Source organism: Podarcis cretensis (assembly GCF_951804945.1).
Source record: "Podarcis cretensis genome assembly, chromosome: 8".
NCBI classification, from domain to species: Eukaryota; Metazoa; Chordata; class Lepidosauria; order Squamata; family Lacertidae; genus Podarcis; species Podarcis cretensis.
In genome coordinates, this window is record NC_137177.1 from 43,300,161 (window position 1) to 43,317,762 (window position 17,602).

The following is a 17,602-nucleotide window of genomic DNA, read 5'->3' on the forward strand; positions in this document are numbered from 1 at the left end:
AGATAAGTCTTTATAAGACATCTGAAGGAGGAGATGCTTTATGTATGGCTGAGGGACAGACATTCCACAGAACAAGGGCAGCAGCTGAAAATGCCCATTTTGGAGTCACCACCCTATGATATTCAGTAGCTTGTTGCAAATCACAGGTCACCAATGCACAACCTCTAGATGCAGGTCTTCGTCTGGTGCTTGTGAAACCCTGAGCCCCCAGTTTCACTGTCCACCTGATCCTGGAGTGGCAAAGGTGATTAGCATTTTCTTGCTTGAAAAGTACATAGAGGAGGAAGCTGGAAGGGACACCCTTTGCCACTTCCTGATTTCCCCACTATGTGCTCTTCAAGCTTCAGGTTAATTCTACTGGATCTGATGTTTTAGTCAGATCACATGGAAATGTGAAATGTGTCTCTGCACTTTCTCTTTCTGTGTGTTGGGGTAGGAGGATGATCCAGGGGGAGATAGAAGGAAGTGATCAGAGTGGATGGTACCCATGGCAACTCACTCAAAAATCCAGATGTGCCCATGGACCTAGAAAGGTTGGCAACTTCTGTACTAGCTGATCCTGTTCTGCCAGGGATAGGTCTATTAGAAACATGACCATCAATAACCAGTATTTATATTGTCTCTAATGATCTGTCTTTGCATCCCCAGTTGCGAGAGCTTATGCTGACAACCCTCTCTGCTGTAAATGTAACATCAATGCAGACGGCTCTTAAGATGTCAGAGGTGCTCAAGGAAATCACTTACAGGAGTGAAGAGCTCTCTTCCTCTGCGCAGGTGAGTGGCTGGGCGATGTGCATTTCTTCATAACTGTGTGTGGTTCATGCAAAGAGGCAACAGATGTATTGACAATGTGAGAATCTGAGATTAGTGGTGCTTTTAACAGACTGGTAGCGGGGGGTGGAAAGTGGGGTGGAGGGAGGGAAATTGAAGGAACTATTCTATGATTAATTCTTAGAGGAAGGCAGTACTTATAAAACTGTTGGTCACCTCTTTGGTGGCCTTAGATAACTGGAGTTGGGACAGAAATTTCAAAGAGGAAAAGGAACCCACCTATGACTGATGGAACCCTCCACCTTGTACCAAACATAAGAAGAGCCTTTCTGGGTCAGCCAAAGGTCTTCCTAGTCCAAGATCCTGTTCTCATATTGGCTAACCAGGAGCCAATGGCCCTCTCCCCACCTGTGATTCTCTTCAACTAGTATTATCAGTAACATACTGCCCCCAACAGTGGAGGTAGAACATAGCCACCATGCCTAGTAGCCCTTGATAGCCTTATCCTCTATGAATTAGTCTAGTCCTCTTTTAGTAAAGTAAAGGGACCCCTGACCGTTAGGTCCAGTCGCGGACGACTCTGGGGTTGTGGAACTCATCTCTCTTTACTGGCTGAGGGAGCCAGTGTACAGCTTCCGGGTCATGTGGCCAGCATGAGTAAGCCGCTTCTGGTGAACCAGAGCAGCACACGGAAACGCCGTTTACCTTCCCGCCGGAGCAGTACCTATTTATCTACTTGCACTTTGACGTGCTTTCGAACTGCTAGGTTGGCAGGAGCAGGGACCGAGCAATGGGAGCTCACCCTGTTTTAAAACCATTCAAATTTTAAAGCCATTCAAATAGGTGTCCATCATCACAGCCTTTTTTGGGAACAGATTCCATAGCTGTGTGGAATGCTTTCTTTTTTTGTTCCTGACTCTCCCAATGTTCAGTTTCATTGGATGGAAGCATCACACTCACACTCACACTCATGTGTGTGAGTCGAGTACCCCCTGGCAGAGGGCCCTCACCAATCTACAGTGGGTTTGTGAGAGGTGCTGCCCTGTCATTTGCTTATCACCTGAATTTGGGAAGAAGGGAGCTATGAAACACCTGCTAGTTTGTTCTCTTTAGCCTGGAGAGCTATGTCCACTTAGAGGCCTCTTTTCTTGTTCAGGTGGAAGCCGGTAATACTTTGAAGGATGTCAGTGAATCCTTGCTGATTGTGAATGCTGAAGATGGCGAGGATGACCTGAAGCGCAAGGAGGCTGCCAGCTATCTGTTCAATGCAGTGAGCAACGTCCTTGAAGCTGCTGTGCAGAATGGGACAGAGGATGCTGCTGCACCAGAGACTGCACAGGTGGGCGCATAACTATGAAAGGTCAAAGACCTATGGCATGTAAATGTATATATAGCATATTGTGGCTATGGAAGGGTGTCATGGACTGGCTGGACACACAGACGAATGGTGGAAGGCACCAGCTGGGGAACCCCCAAAGGAAGAAGGTTCAGAGTGTGTTTTGTTTCTTCTATCATAGAGTTTGGTGTCACTGCAGCTTCTAAACACCATTGAAAACCTCCAGAGTGCTCTCTTGATTGGGAAGTTGCCTGACAATGAACCCATGGTGCTCACAGCCCCCTCTGCAGCTATGTACATCAACCGGTAAACAGATTTTGCTATACTGCTTTTTCATCACCCTCCAGGAAAAATGTATCATAACTGCAGCAACTAGCATCCCATTAACTATGTGGCAAAGCAACAACCCTAACAACAAAAAATGACTTTGGATTTTCCAGTGGGGAGTGTTTCATTTGTAAGTCAGTTGAAAGATCCGAGTCAAACAAGGTTACCCAGAAGGAAATGTAGCCCTCAGGCCCAGAAAGGTTGCCCACCTGTGATGGAGACAATATAGAGTTAGATGGAACAATAGTATGACTTGGTTTAAGGCAGCCTCCTATGCCTTCTGCATTGTATGCAGGAGGTCCCAGATCCAATCCCCAGCATCTCTAGGTAGGGCTGAGAGAAACCTGCCAGTCAGTGCCACTGCCAGTCAGTGTAGACAATACTGAGCTAGATGAACCAATGGTCTGACTTGGTATAAAGCAACTTCCTATGTTTTGGTTCCTACTTCTATGATTTTTTCTTCTTTCCTTCCATCTTTTCTGACTTTTTTCTGATCTTTCTCTGGAAAGGTTGCAGACAGACAACGCAGACAGCACATCCATTCATATCTCTGACTCCAGCTCTGCCAGCTTCACTCTGCCCTCTGCCTCTTCTCTCAGCATCTCAGGAGACAGAGACGAGACAGTAGACATCAGGGCAAGTGTCCCATTTTTACTGCGCTTTAGCTTGCTCTGGGAATTCATTTTCTTCCTTTCTTATTAAGGCTTTTATTGGCTTAAATAACAATATAAACAATGGGACCATAGAAACTGACCCACCTGTTCCCCACCTGCCCAATAAAGGGTGGAAAAGGGGGGGGGAGGAAAGGTGTAGGGAACTAGAACAAACAGAAATAGGAAGTACATTTTACAAGGCTAAGTACAGAAAAAGAATACTAAAGAAAAGGTTCAGGTGCTTTGAGGGGCAGAAAAGAAGTACATCAGCAGCAGAAGAATTTTTATGCATTTGTATTTTGTAGGAATTTCATCTGGTTTTGTATGAATGTGTTGATATTGTATTTTACTTATACTTATAAAAATGCTGGAAGTTGCTTGGAGACATCTGTGTAACAAGCAACTAGCAAGTTAGAAGCAGAAGAAGCAGAAGAAGAAGGAGAAGGAGGAGAAGAAGTTGTTGCAGTGGTAGTACATTGGAGGTTTTTAAACATAGATTGGATGGTCATCTGCATTGTGGGGGGTTGTGGGGTCCCTTCCAACTCTACAGTTCTATGATTCTATGATCAAATCTTTTTGGTGCTTAAAAATCTCTTCCTGTAGATGGTGAGCTTGTCTGTGAACCCCTTTTCCACAAGTGACAGCTTTGATATCCATGGTGCTGTGGGAGGCCTCTCCCTCACCAGCCTGGATGGACTGGTTATTCCAGTTAAGAACCTTACAGAAGACATTGAGGTAATTTTCCTTGTGTGCATTTCTGAAGGGCAGGACCATGTCCTTTTCTAAAAACAGGCCAGTTCATTCATTCATCATTGCTAACTGTATTGTGATGAGGGGGGAAGCCCAGCCCACCAAGCACATCCAGGCTTGGATCCAACATTAGTCTTACTTATAGTAAAGCCATGGAAATTGGTGGACATTATTAACTAAGATCTATTAATTTAAAGGAGGGGACGCAGGTGGCGCTGTGGGTTAAAGCCTCAGCGCCTAGGGCTTGCCGATCGAAAGGTCGGCAGTTCGAATCCCTGCGGCGGGGTGCGCTCCCGCTGCTCGGTCCCAGCGCCTGCCAACCTAGCAGTTCGAAAGCACCTCCGGGTGCAAGTAGATAAATAGGGACCGCTTACCAGCGGGAAGGTAAACGGCGTTTCCGTGTGCTGCGCTGGTGCTGGCTCGCCAGAGCAGCGATGTCACGCTGGCCACGTGACCCGGAAGTGTCTCCGGACAGCGCTGGCCCCTGGCCTCTTAAGTGAGATGGGCGCACAACCCCAGAGTCTGTCAAGACTGGCCCGTACGGGCAGGGGTACCTTTACCTTTACCTTATTAATTTAAAGGGGACGCAGGTGGCGCTGTGGGTAAAACCTCAGTGCCTAGGACTTGCCGATCGCATGGTCGGCGGTTCGAATCCCCGCGGCAGGGTGAGCTCCCGTCTTTCGGTCCCAGCTCCTGCCCACCTAGCAGTTCGAAAGCACCCCTAAGTGCAAGTAGATAAATAGGTACCGCTTTATAGCGGGAAGGTAAACGGCGTTTCTGTGTGCTGCGCTGGTGCCGGCTCACCAGAGCAGCTTCGTCACACTGGCCATGTGACCCGGAAGTGTCTCTGGGCAGCGCTGGCCCCCGGCCTCTTAAGTGAGATGGGCGCACAACCCTAGAGTCAGACACGACTGGCCCGTATGGGCAGGGGTACCTTTACCTTTACCTTTATTAATTTAAATGGGTCTACACAAAGCAGGACTTAGTAGGCTACAAGCCACAATTCCTCACTTCTGGCCTATGGTCAGGTTGATGGGAGTTGTAGTCCAGCACCATCTGTAACCACAGCATCCAAGACATGGTCTTAAGCAGAGCTTTCAAACTTTTCATGTTGATGGCACACTTCTTAGACATTCAATACTTCTTAGTAATTCAGTTTTACTAGGAAATTGGAGGTTAAATTGACCTGTTTCCAGCCCTGGGAGGAGCGCAAGGAACATTTGCCCGACACACCTGCACACTGCAGCCAAGATACTAACGTGTCACAACACACGGTTTGGAAAGCTCTGTCTTAAGGTATTGATGCAGGCACCTTGCTGAAGCCAAACAAGTCTGAATTTGGGCAGTGCTTGGCTTGAGACTGCCTGGGAAGGGGAAACCCCATTAAAGACATCTGGAGTTCCATAGAAAGAAGGTGGGGTAGAAATTTAATGTACAAACACACACACACACTTGCATTTATACTTCAGCTGGGTCTCCCTGCTTGATGACAGCATAGGTTTTTAAAAATTTATCAGGGTTTGGGGGCATTTCCAGAATTGAACTGTTGACATTAAACGCAGATAATGCTGCCAAGGAATTCAGCAACTGACAATGACCTGAATGTGTTGAATCTGGGAAACTTCAGTGCTCTCCAAGTCAATGTGACTTCAGTAAATGCATCTCTAGTGATCCATCTACAGCTGGACCAAGACATTCCACTTATCCTATATTTGGGATATGGCTATCACCCCAACGAGACTGACTATGAATTGATGACACACCTTCCTCTCAACAGAAATTCAAGAGGTAAAAATAAACACTCTGATAGAGGTCTGGTTGCTTGCTCATCAACCAAAGGGTGATGTAAGCCTGTGTAAAAACTACAAATCTTTCATGCAGGTTAGTTTGAGAATTAAGGGGTTTGTTTATAAAACCTTACTTGGGAAACCAATTGGAAGGTGGTAAAACCATTGAGAAAGACACAAACTGTAGGCAATGTTTGCAAGTGCTTTGTGGCTTGGGCTTTAAGGGGCTTGGGTAGCCTGAGGGTACCAGATGAAAGAAAGGCAGATCAAAGTGAGTGTCCCAATGACAAGGAAGACAGGACTCCAAAAAAGGAGGAGGAGCTGCAACTCTAATGCAAGAATCTTTAGAGAGAATGTTATGTTGAGAGACTCTTTAGTCTGAGGGAAAGCTGGGTGCATTTAACCTCTTTATTTCACTATACTCTTGTTGGTCCATTTGAGGTTTGCATTGTGTACATGTAACCTTTCTTACGTTACAACCTTTCCCACTAAGAACAACCTTTTAATCTTTTTAGTAGACTTTTAATCATGACTTATAAAACCTTTGTGGTCTCTTGTTAATGTTTCAAAGCCATGTTATAACCATGTAAAAATGTTATAAATACAGTAAAGCAATAAGCATTGCTTAATCTGATCATACTGCCCTAGACTTCAGCTCAACCACATCTGTTCCAGATGTTGTATATTCCTGGATCCTTCACCCAGAAGACCTTATTTTTGGAGAAGGCACCTACTATTTCATTGTGAGACCAGAAACAGAACTGGAGTCCATGGCCACCCATGACATAAATGTTTCTGTCACTTGCTTTGTCTCCCAATGTGTATTCTGGGATGAGCACCAAGGGAACTGGAACAGCTATGGATGCCACGTGAGTAGACAGAATATAATGCAGTGGAGGGGCATCCTGAGTAATGAAATTTGGGGGAGGACCACAGCTTAGTGGTAGAGCACCAGCCTAGCATGCAGAAGGTCCCAGGTTCAGTCCCTGGCATCTCCAGGTAGGGCAGAGGGAGGCTTCTGCCTGGAACCTTGAAGAACCACTGCCAGTCAGAGTAGGCTGTACTGAGCTAGACAGAACAATAGTCTGGCTCAGGATAAGGCAGCTTCCTCCGTTCCTGTAAGGAAAAAAATCTACTCACAAGGTTTGCACAAAGTCACAAGCTTGTGAGTGGGTAATTTTGGATTCTTATAGGAATGTAGGGATAGATAGGTAGTCATAAAGACAACTATTCCTTGGCTTGCAGGTTGGCCCCAAAACAAACCCCAATGGCACTCAGTGTCTCTGTAACCACCTGACATTCTTTGGGAGCTCCTTCTTTGTGATGCCAAACTCCATCGACGTCAGCAGAACGGTGGAGTTGTTTGCTACCTTTGTGGACAACCCTGTGGTGGTGACAACTGTGGGCAGCATCTTCCTCGTGTACCTGCTGGTTCTGATCTGGGCCAGAAGAAAAGACATCCAAGATGATGCCAAAGTAAGTCTTGTTCTCAGCTAGAACTTTTATCTGGAAGCTGTTGGTTGCTTACAGCATTCTTCAACTGAACATTCTTCAATACAGGGGTACCTTGGTTCTTGGAGTCCATTCCAGAAGTCCATTCGACTTCCAAAAATGTTCAGAAACCAAGGCGTGGCTTCCAATTGGCAGCAGGAGCTTCCTGCACTCAATTAGAAGCCACGTCAGCCGTGTTGGACAATCGGCTTCCAAAAAACATTCGCAAACCAAAACACTCACTTCTGGGTTTGTGGTGTTCGGGAGCCAAAACATTCGAGTCACAAGGCGTTCCAGAACCAAGGTACAACTGTACAATAATAAATATTTTTCTACTGTGCGGCTCTTTGTCATCCTTGCTGAAATGTACACTTTGCAATTGTAATAGACTTTTGTCTACTTGATCGTAAACTTCCTCTCATTAATACGTTGATGTTACAGTCTTGTGCCTTTCGGCACATTTTTGTAGTTGTTACATAGAGCTGTGCCTTTGTATATGACTTGTTTTCATACTTCTTTAAACTGCCCTGAAATCTCTCGAAGAAGGGTAGTTAAGAAATATTTTAAAAATATGTATTTTTGAGATGGTGCAAAGAGGAAGATGTAATCAGCATTCCATTTGAAGACCCTATGTGTTTCCTTCGAGGTGTAAATAAATTATGGGGTGGGGTGGGGTGGGGAATCCCTCAGCAAAAAACAACAACACCTGGTCCTATATCCAGGTACGCCTTAGATTCAGATCTAGTAATCATTCTTCTCTTCCCTACATTACATATTTTCATTCGTCATTTGCATGTCTTTGCTGATACTGCCATAAAATATCCAGGTGAAGATAACGGTGTTGGAGGACAACGACCCCTTTGCTCAGTATCGCTACCTGGTGACTGTTTTTACCGGACACCGTCGAGGCTCAGCTACAACCTCCAAGGTACCAGTGGGGTCCTGGGCATTGTTGCACACGAGTAAGGAGCGGTAGCTCATGCCTGAAACCCTGGAGGCTATTAAGTGCAAATCATAAATAAGTAAATAGTGAGACAGCCCCTGGTCGTGTTCACGCACACCTGCATTTGCTCCATTCAGACACCTATTCACAGCTCAGGATTTGGTGGCATGCAAGTACAGTACAAGCATGAACAATTGCTATTCCAGGTGACTCTGACCTTGTACGGCCAGGAAGGGGAGAGTGAGCCACACCACCTGGTGGACCCCGACATGCCAGTCTTTGAGCGAGGGGGAGTGGATGTCTTCCTACTGTGTACACTGTTTCCTCTCGGGGAACTGCAGAGCATCCGGCTGTGGCATGACAATTCAGGAGGCAGCCCGTCCTGGTATGCAAGGGGCAAAGAGATGGAACAGGGGAAGGGTCATCCTTTAAACTGGGGCTGGGAAAGAGGAGCCAGCTGATAGGCTGGATGCTGAGCTCCCCCATGGGCAGTAGCAGCCACTGAGGCAGAGCCAGGTGAGGAGATGCTGCTCACCTGTTTTCCCAATGTGGAGGTTGCTGCTGGTAACTGAGAGGGAGAGGGTTGAAGTTGGCTTGGTAAATCATGGTCAAGAGTGGATTGGCTAGGGTGCCCAACTGCATAAAAACAATCACCCATGGCACAAAATACTGCAACGGGGGCTCTGGTGCACTTGTGTTGTGCGAACCTATCCCAAGTCAGTGCTGCTAGCTTCTTTCTGTTGTTTTTGTTCACAGGTATGTGAACCGTGTGCTGGTTCATGATGTGGCCACGGATCAGAAATGGTATTTCCTCTGCAACTCTTGGCTAGCCATTGATGTCGGAGATTGTGTCCTCGATAAAGTGTTCCCCGTAGCTACTGAGGAAGATATGAAGCAGTTCAGGTATGTTAGGCTGGACCAGAAGGAGCAGTTTCCTCTGGCTGCTTTGTCCCTACCAGAAATGCTTCCACTGGTTATGAAGTAGAGATTCCCTTGCACATGGGTTTTGTAGGTAATGCAGGAGAGAGAGAGAGAGAGAGAGAGAGAGAGAGAGAGAGAGAGAAATAGTGTAGTGGGCTTGGTATGAATGCTATCTTTGTGTCCCCTGCAAGCCTGTGGTTTTATATCTGTAACTGTATAGTGGAAGGAACTACTGAAGCGGTTACGTTAATGGCCACCAAGACTGTTAAATATCTTTTTACATGACTGAAGAATTGGCCGAGTATAGGTTTGTTGCCATAGAAATGACTAGCTAGTAAAACTTACAGAAGGAGGCGGAAGGTCTTCTCCCTACTCCCTGGCCCCTGGTTGGAGGTCGTGTCTTCCTAGGTGTAAGAGAACAACAAGCCAGGGGCCAGTCTGGGAAGACAGATGCTCCCCACCCAGCTAGAGTTCATTAACAGGGTGAAGACTACAAGTCACACCAGAATGATTTATGCGACTCTGGTGGTTTCATTTGTCTGTGTTGTCATGAAGCCATGTATCCACAAAACAGTCTTACGTTTTAGCTTACAATAAACGTTACTCATGGTCCAGCCTGACACCTTCTTTGCTCCTCCGCAGCAATCTGTTTTTCATGAAGACCTCAAAGGGTTTCCGTGATGGGCATATTTGGTACTCCATTTTCAACCGCTCACCGCGCAGCTCCTTCACGCGAGCCCAGAGGGTATCCTGCTGCTTCTCACTGCTTCTGTGCACCATGCTGACCAGCATCATGTTCTGGGGTGTGCCTAAGGATCCAGCTGACCAGAAAATGGATTTAGGTAACTGCATGCCAGCCTCACCACTTGAATTGGAACTGTGGTGAGAGCTAAGACAGAATGATGAACAAGGAAGGGGTTTTATAGATCTGAAGGGTTCTTCTTGCTTTGGATTGGCATCACTGCTAGGTGACTTTAAGCAAGCTGCTACTTTGTTCATTTCTTCAGTTATTTGGGAATAGCCATACTGGCCTACTCTGAAGGGCTGTTTGCGAGGTTTCTGAGATTATCCATGTGAAGCACTCTGAGTGTGTGAAACCTGCTATATAAATGCTTACTAGAAAAGCTTTCCAGCATGCATGGCTCAGCTTCTTAAGCAAAGAACGTGGATTCATCAGATCAGAGTGTTGACATCCCAAATGAAATGTCTCTGTAATGAACCACGTTTGGGATTTGTATTAGGAAAGGAGGATAGTTTGCTTGGAGTATGGAATGTTAGGTAGGGAGGAATGTTGCATATATGTTTGGAATGTTGGAGTGTTAAGGTATGGAATGCTGGGACTTTAACAGGAATTTAGCTGGTTGCTGTTGAAAGAGGGTGGAGAATAGAGGGAATAAGCAGAATGAGAATGGGTTTAGGAAAATAGTAGTTCTAATGGTTTTCATCCCAGTCTTCAGTTTTCTGTGAATTTGTTTTTATTCCTGAAAGAAAGACTCTGTTGTTCTAGAAGTACGTATTAGGTAGTTTCTCATTAAAATGCAAAGAAAATGAAAATTCTAACTGATCCCTAACAGCAAAGCCTCTCTTCTATCTGATGTTGCCAGGTAAAATAGAGTTCACGTGGCAGGAGGTGATGATTGGCTTTGAGAGCTCCCTCCTCATGTTCCCCATCAACTTGCTCATCGTCCAGATCTTCAGGAACATCCGGTCTCAGCCTAAGAAAGAGAAGAAGCCAGGGAAAAGTGGGCGAGTGTCCCCCGACCTACCTGCACCTCTGCACCAAGCCACCCAGAATGTGTCACTCACTCCGGAGGCTGTGATCAAGGCAAGCCACGTGACTATACAAAGCTGCCTTATGCTGAGTCAAACATGCTTTGCCTACAGAAGGTGCCTTCTCCACTTAGAAGGGTCAGGGAAGGACAAAAGCAGAAGGTCGCAGTTTCAATCCCCGGCACCTGCAGGTAGGGCTGAAAACAAGCTCCTGCCTAAAACTCTGGAAGCCACTGCTAGTCAGTCTTGAAAATATCAGGAAGCTTCCTATGTTCTCTGTTTGAGATCCTGCCAGTCAGAAGAGACAGTACTGACCTACATGAACGAAATAGCCTGACCTGGTGACAAGGCAAGCTTTCATGTTCCTGTTGCTCCACCTGACACTGGGGACTCTGATGAAATGGTTTATAAACTCTCCTAAATTTAAATAAATAAACAAACAAGACTCTGGGCATGATGATTTTATCCACCCACACACCCCATTCTTTAAAGTGCAATGTGTATTTCTTGATTTGAGAATCTGGTAAACTGCCGTTCTGGTTTTGCAGACTGCCTTGGGGCCTGGGATTTCTACCCCAAAATCCTCCTTTGATGGCTCCACTGTGCCTGTGCAATCAAGGACACAATGCCTGAGCAGTATAGGCTCAGTTTCATGATCATGATAATATGTAGTCGCTTCTCTCCTCCAGCATTTTATTTCTTTGGAAAAGGAATTCAAGTTCTGGTAGATCGTGGGGTGTTTCTGGTAGATACTGGTCGATCTCTGGATCTCCTTCCTCCCAAAATAAAAAATAACTTAAAAAGCTCAACAACTACTGCTTCCTCAAAAAAGCTCAACCACTCTGGCTTCCTAAGAAAAGCTGAACAACTTTGCCTCTCCCAAAAAAGCTGAACAACTTTGGTTTTCCAAAAAAGCCCAACAACTTTAATTCATCTGATGACAATGGGTAGAGCACGGTCAGTTTTTTTTATACTGTGAGTACATCACAATCTGTTGGGAGTTGGACGTCCCTGGTACTGTATATAGGAACAAAGGAAACTGCCTTATACTGAGCCAGACACAACAGTCCATACAGCACAGTATTGTCTACACTGACTGGCAGCTGCTCTACAGTGCTTTCAGGCAGGGTTCTCTCCCAGTCCTAACTGGAGATGCTGGGTATTGAAACTGGAGCCTTCTGGATGCAGAACAGGTGCCCTACCACTGAGCTGTAGCATGTCCCCTAATTGCAAGATTCTGTTCATCTTTCTTTTTGGGTAAGAGGGGGATGGGGTTTTTTTAGGGTTTGGGCCTGGATCAAGATGGGGGAAACCTTGCATGTTTTCTGCATGAACCAACACATGGCATTTTCATAATCTTGGCAAATTTGGATTTTCTTTCCCATTGCCACCATATCTTTTGATTCCATACAGGATATCAGGCGAATTGCCAACTCCCTGTTCAAAACCCTCAAGGCCCCACTGCCTTCCCCAGACCCTGATTTTGGCAAATCGACTGACATCAACAAGCTCTTGGCCTTGGTTGAGGACATTATCTGCCAGCAGAACAGGATCGGACAGGAATTTTATGACGAGAGCAAGAAGAAAGATGATCCAATTATCATCACCCTCGGCTTGGTGGATTTACAAGGTAAGTTACAAGCTGGCAATTTCCGATGCGGCAAAATTCCGGTAAGTGAAGGTGATAACAGCTCCCAAGGACACAGAACCATCTGGCAGGCAACACGGTCCTAGCGGCTGACATGCTCACTCTCTGAGACAGTTCACCAGGGCCAGCCTGAGACATTTTGCTGCCTGTTGCGGCAAAAAAAAAAATCTTAATTTCACACATATGTTCATTGGGTTGGAACTGCTGGTGGCTGACCAGGAACGAGACCTTGGGATTCTAGTGTGAGGCAACTGTGAAAAGGGGGCAATTTTCATGTTAGGAATGATTAGAAAAATAACTGAATATAAAACTGCCAATATCATAATGCCTTTATACAAATCTATGGTGTGACTGCATTTGTACCGTTCTGGCCACCTTAACTCAGAAAGCTCAGTGTAAAGTTGTGAAAGGCTCAGGAAAAGAGCAACCAAAACAATCGAGGGGTGGAGCAACTCCCTATGGAGAAAGTTTGCTGCGTTTGAGGCATTCTAGTTTACAGGATAGGACTTTTTTTTTTTCATAGGACGCAGGTGGCGCTGTGGGTTAAAGCCTCAGCGCCTAGGACTTGCCGATCGAAAGGTCGGCGGTTCGAATCCCTGCGGCGGGGTGCGCTCCCGCTGCTCGGTCCCAGCGCCTGCCAACCTAGCAGTTCGAAAGCACCTCCGGGTGCAAGTAGATAAATAGGGACCGCTTACCAGCGGGAAGGTAAACGGCGTTTCCGTGTGCGGCTCTGGCTCGCCAGAGCAGCGATGTCACGCTGGCCACGTGACCCGGAAGTGTCTCCGGACAGCGCTGGCCCCTGGCCTCTTAAGTGAGATGGGCGCACAACCCCAGAGTCTGTCAAGACTGGCCCTTAGGGGCAGGGGTACCTTTACCTTTACCTAGTTTACAGAAAAGGTGAGTTCGAGATGACATGCAGGAATCACAGGTAAGGAATCCCTGTCAAGTAGCCATGCAACCTCTGTTCAAAAGCCTCCCGTGAAGGAGAGTCCGTTCCACAATCAAACAGCTCCTACAAATGATTGTGTTCTTTTAATTTCCAAGTAAACAAGTTTTAGTTTTTCTCTCCCCTCTAGAAAAGACAAGGACTCCAACTCCAGAAAAAGGAGTGGGTGAAAGGCTGAAGCACCGAGACTACAACCGCTGCCTCTACATGCAGCTGCAGCATGTGGAGATGGAGATGGAGCTGTTGGGGCCTCATAGATTCCAGAGCCCACAAAGCTACTCCCAGGCTGTGAGGCAGGTTCGGCACATGAAGGACTTCCTGGAAAGCCAGCTGTGCTCTGCAACATCCATCAGCGAGAGGTGAAATGATGAGTTTGGGGAAGGTCCAGAGGCCTCATGCCATTGCCCGTGCATTTATCTTACATAAGAACATTTACAAGCTTTATCTTGTTGGCTTTTTCCTCATAGGACTCCTATGAAATAGGTCTCAGTTTACAGTTTGGGGAAGGGAAAACTGAGGCCAAAAATCCACCATAGGGCCACAGGTTGTACTCAGCTAAGCTTTGCTCAGATTAGACCTACTGAGATGAATAGACCTAAGTTAATCATGTCAACTGATTTCAGTGGATCTACTCTGAGTATGGCCAGCAATAGATGCAGTCTAACCAAAATGTCACAAAGTAGCGTGCAGGCTTTTGAGTTCACTAGAACACTTCATCAAGCTAGACAGTAAACAGAGTGGGGGAGGAAAACGGGGTGGGGAGAATGAGGAAAAAAAGTTAGCTCATGTGAAGTCATGGAGTCTGCAGGATGGAATTAAGATGTTTTAAGATGGAATGTGGGCCAAGGAAGCAGACATTCAATCCCCTGTTTTGAGAATATAAAATTCAGTAGTTAATCTGTCAAGAGATTTTTTTTATTATCTAAGACACACAGTGAGTGAATGACTGAGGGATGACAAGGACCATATCCCTACCAAACTTTTAAAGCACTATTACACACTTGTTATCTTTTTCATTCAACATTCTGCCCCCTCCCAGTTAAGATGCTTATTTAGCATTTTTTTACCACTGCTTTGAGCTCTTGTATATGTCATGTAACCCAGCTTTCTTGCTTCGCCAGAGGCTCACCAACTCCCAGCGTTCTCGGAGATGGCAAGAAGGAACCAACACCCAAAGGCCTGCCCTGGTGGTGTGTCTTCATTGGCTGGTCCCTGGTGGCCATCACCAGTGGCGTATCGGGATTCTTCACAATGCTGTACGGGCTGCATTATGGGAAGGACAACTCCATCAAGTGGCTGATCTCCATGGCCATCTCCTTCTTTGAAAGCCTTTTCATCACACAACCCTTAAAGGTAGGCTCCCCTAGGAACATTAGAAAGCTGCCCATCCAGCTCAGTATTGTCTGCACTGACTGGCAGCAGCTCTCCAGGGTTTCAAGCAGGGGTCTTCCACAGCCCTTCTTGGAGATTCCAGAGAGAGGGGACCTGGGGCATTCTGCATGCAAAGCAGATACTCTACCACTGAAGACTGCCCTTCCTTTTCATCACAGGCTTTAGTTACATAAGGTTCAATGGCAGAAGCTCCATTTACATGTGTGCACACAAGTGGGAATGTCGGTGAATGGTCACAGCAGGATATTCAGGGCTTGGAAATGAAGAGGAGATATGCATTGCTCACCAAGGGTTTTGTTTCGGTGGACCACTTGCAGAAGGGATGCTATGGGCGCCTCTGGATATGCACTTTCTTTTATCTACTTATTCCTAGCCTAAGGCCAAATCAGGGTACCAAGAGGCCATCTAAATATATGTGGGAAGAATTGCAGGGCTTTGTTTCGTCTTTTAATTTAATGTCTATACTACAAATGTTAACTTGGTTTCAAATCTCTTTAAGCATGAGTCTGAACAAAGAGAAGCCTGGAAATTGTAGTTATTGGTTTAACTATAGAATTGCTGGCACCTTCAAAAACCATAGTTCTAACAGTGCATTATCTTAATTTGATATGTGCAAGGCAGCCTTCATTAATCAGTGGCATACTATTTATGCTGTCTTCAGAAAGAGTGAAACAGATTCCTGGCGGCCAAATTTTCCAATATTCCATAGGCTTCATCTGCATTTAGAAAACACAATATCTTTTCTGCCGATGCAAGGTGTCAGAAATAGATATTTTACACTAAGCTTATCTGTGCCAAAATATGTTTCTAGATCTGCAACAACTGTTTTCTAGGTACTGGGGTTTGCTGCTTTCTTTGCTCTGGTTCTTAAAAAGGTGGAACAGGAAGATGAGGAAAACACATCTATCAATGGCCCATTGTCTGCCCCAGGTAACTTATTAAGCTATTTTAATAACATGGCCTAGAATAACATTAGCCTTCCCTAATCTGGTGTCCTCCAAATGTAGCTGAACTATAACTGTCACCAGCCCTGGCTATTGGTCATGCTGACTGTGTCTGATGGGATTTGGTGTTCAAAACATCTGGAGGGCTGCTGATTGGGGAAAATTGACCTATAATTTATTTCCCCTGGCTTTGCAAAATATCACGACCAGGCTTTGATGGTAGGACAGAGAAAGCTAGAAGTAGTTGTAGTTCCAATTTAAAGTCCTCCTTCTGTTTGCCACCCATCAAGCTCCCAAAAGAAGGGGGCTGCAGAGGAGGCCTTCTGAGGACTTTCTTAACAGCTAGGCAGGTTCATATGGTAGACTTGCCCTTCAACTTCTAAAGGATTGAGGAAGAGCAAAGTGCTGAATAGGGGCAAGTCTAGCAATAACTGCACAATTTGTGTAACCTGCATGTGCAAATAGTTACGCACTCTTGTTATTCACGTGTAATTGTAGCACCCTGCTTGTGGTTAACGCTTAGCTGGAATGAAATATTCAATGCAGCAATAGAGAAATTAAAATAATAATTTATTTGTCAGACAAATAAATATGAGGCACAGTGGTATATGGTTACCAAGCTCTGGCCTGGCCTCCTGCCATTCTGGCCAGCACTTATATTTCCTTAATCCAGCCCCCTTGCTCCTCCTGTGGCTGCCTCTGTCCAATCAGCCTGGTTGAAATTCCTATTGGCTGTTTGCTAGAACCAATCACAAAAGATACACCCATTTCCTTCTGTCCTTTTATGGGAAACAAAAAGCTATATATTCTTCTATCTATAAATGACAAATAAGTAGTAATATATCTTACATGTGTCTCAACAAGGAACCTTAATTACCAGCTCACCTCGCCCTATTGCCCTCCAAAACAGATGGTTTAATCTTAAATTTTTATCTTAAACAGATGTCAAGGATCATCATTGAAAGATCTCCTTCCTTTGGAGGTCTCTAAACAAAAGCTTGACAAATGCTCTAATGATGTTTCCTGCTTGGCAAGGGGGGCTGGGCTGGTGGCTGATGGCCCCTGTGATCTCTTCCAACTATATGAAATAAGAATCTAGTATAAGGATTTAACATTTCTTAGTTTCTAATTCCTTTGCATAATTACATTTAAGCCAATATATTTAATACATAACATAAATAACCTTTTAAAAGGAAAAGAAATCTTAAAAGGATCTCAGTTTAAGAAAGAAACAACTTTAGAAAAAGACTTCCCAAAATATTCTCTTCCTTTCTGCCAGCTAGATGCTTTTCCATTGCTCTTGACCTTTGAACCTTAGGAAAATATGGCTCAAGTTTAATGGGAGGCACATGGTTTTATTTTACTATTTACCCACTCTTAATTATGTTTATCTCCTTTTTTATCTTCCGTAATATGTAGGGTCAGTGTAACCTTGGCTGTCAGCCTGTAATTCCCTTTTTACGACTTTGAGAATTGTTTTCTGCTATAAATCAGGGGGCCCCCTTGTCTAGGAGAATAAACATCTTGCCAAGGTTCTTAGGCAGCTGCTCTTCTGCCTGGCATGAACATTTGAAAATCTTTAAGCTCATTTTAAAATACAGGCCCTGATCAAGCCTCAATAAAAATGCAGGCTTATGATTAGATGCCTCATAATGTTCAATTGTTGTACTGTCTGTGTACCTATGCACATAGTTGCTGAGCTGTACAGATCAACAAGTGTGCCCTCTTTCATGCAAACACTGGAACATGGGTAGAAACAGTTTGAACTTGTGTTCAGTACATCATGCGAACAAGCCTGATATCAAGGGACATCCTCTTCTGCAATTTGCGGACCATAAGGGGAAACCAGGACTCAGGAGCATCAGGCTTCCCTTGTGAAATTGCCTCTCGTTGTCACAAAATTAGCACGCTGTACTGGACACC

General features: G+C 45.3%; 1 protein-coding gene across 1 annotated transcript in view; it reads left to right on the forward strand.

The window, feature by feature from the left end:
• The window catches only part of LOC307223420 (polycystin-1-like protein 2), a gene marked incomplete at its 5' end in the record, with an annotated part of 53,837 nt that overhangs the window by 20,322 nt on the left and 15,913 nt on the right, over window positions 1-17,602 (forward strand). Inside the window, 17 exons of the mRNA XM_079989387.1 lie at window positions 649-774; window positions 1,928-2,110; window positions 2,289-2,413; window positions 2,944-3,070; window positions 3,691-3,822; window positions 5,400-5,625; window positions 6,273-6,493; window positions 6,870-7,100; window positions 7,942-8,043; window positions 8,265-8,443; window positions 8,815-8,961; window positions 9,622-9,821; window positions 10,584-10,804; window positions 12,163-12,379; window positions 13,474-13,702; window positions 14,465-14,696; window positions 15,569-15,665. Of these exons, the coding sequence (XP_079845513.1) occupies window positions 649-774; window positions 1,928-2,110; window positions 2,289-2,413; window positions 2,944-3,070; window positions 3,691-3,822; window positions 5,400-5,625; window positions 6,273-6,493; window positions 6,870-7,100; window positions 7,942-8,043; window positions 8,265-8,443; window positions 8,815-8,961; window positions 9,622-9,821; window positions 10,584-10,804; window positions 12,163-12,379; window positions 13,474-13,702; window positions 14,465-14,696; window positions 15,569-15,665 (2,995 nt within the window). The remainder of the gene's footprint in view (window positions 1-648; window positions 775-1,927; window positions 2,111-2,288; window positions 2,414-2,943; window positions 3,071-3,690; window positions 3,823-5,399; window positions 5,626-6,272; window positions 6,494-6,869; window positions 7,101-7,941; window positions 8,044-8,264; window positions 8,444-8,814; window positions 8,962-9,621; window positions 9,822-10,583; window positions 10,805-12,162; window positions 12,380-13,473; window positions 13,703-14,464; window positions 14,697-15,568; window positions 15,666-17,602) is intronic.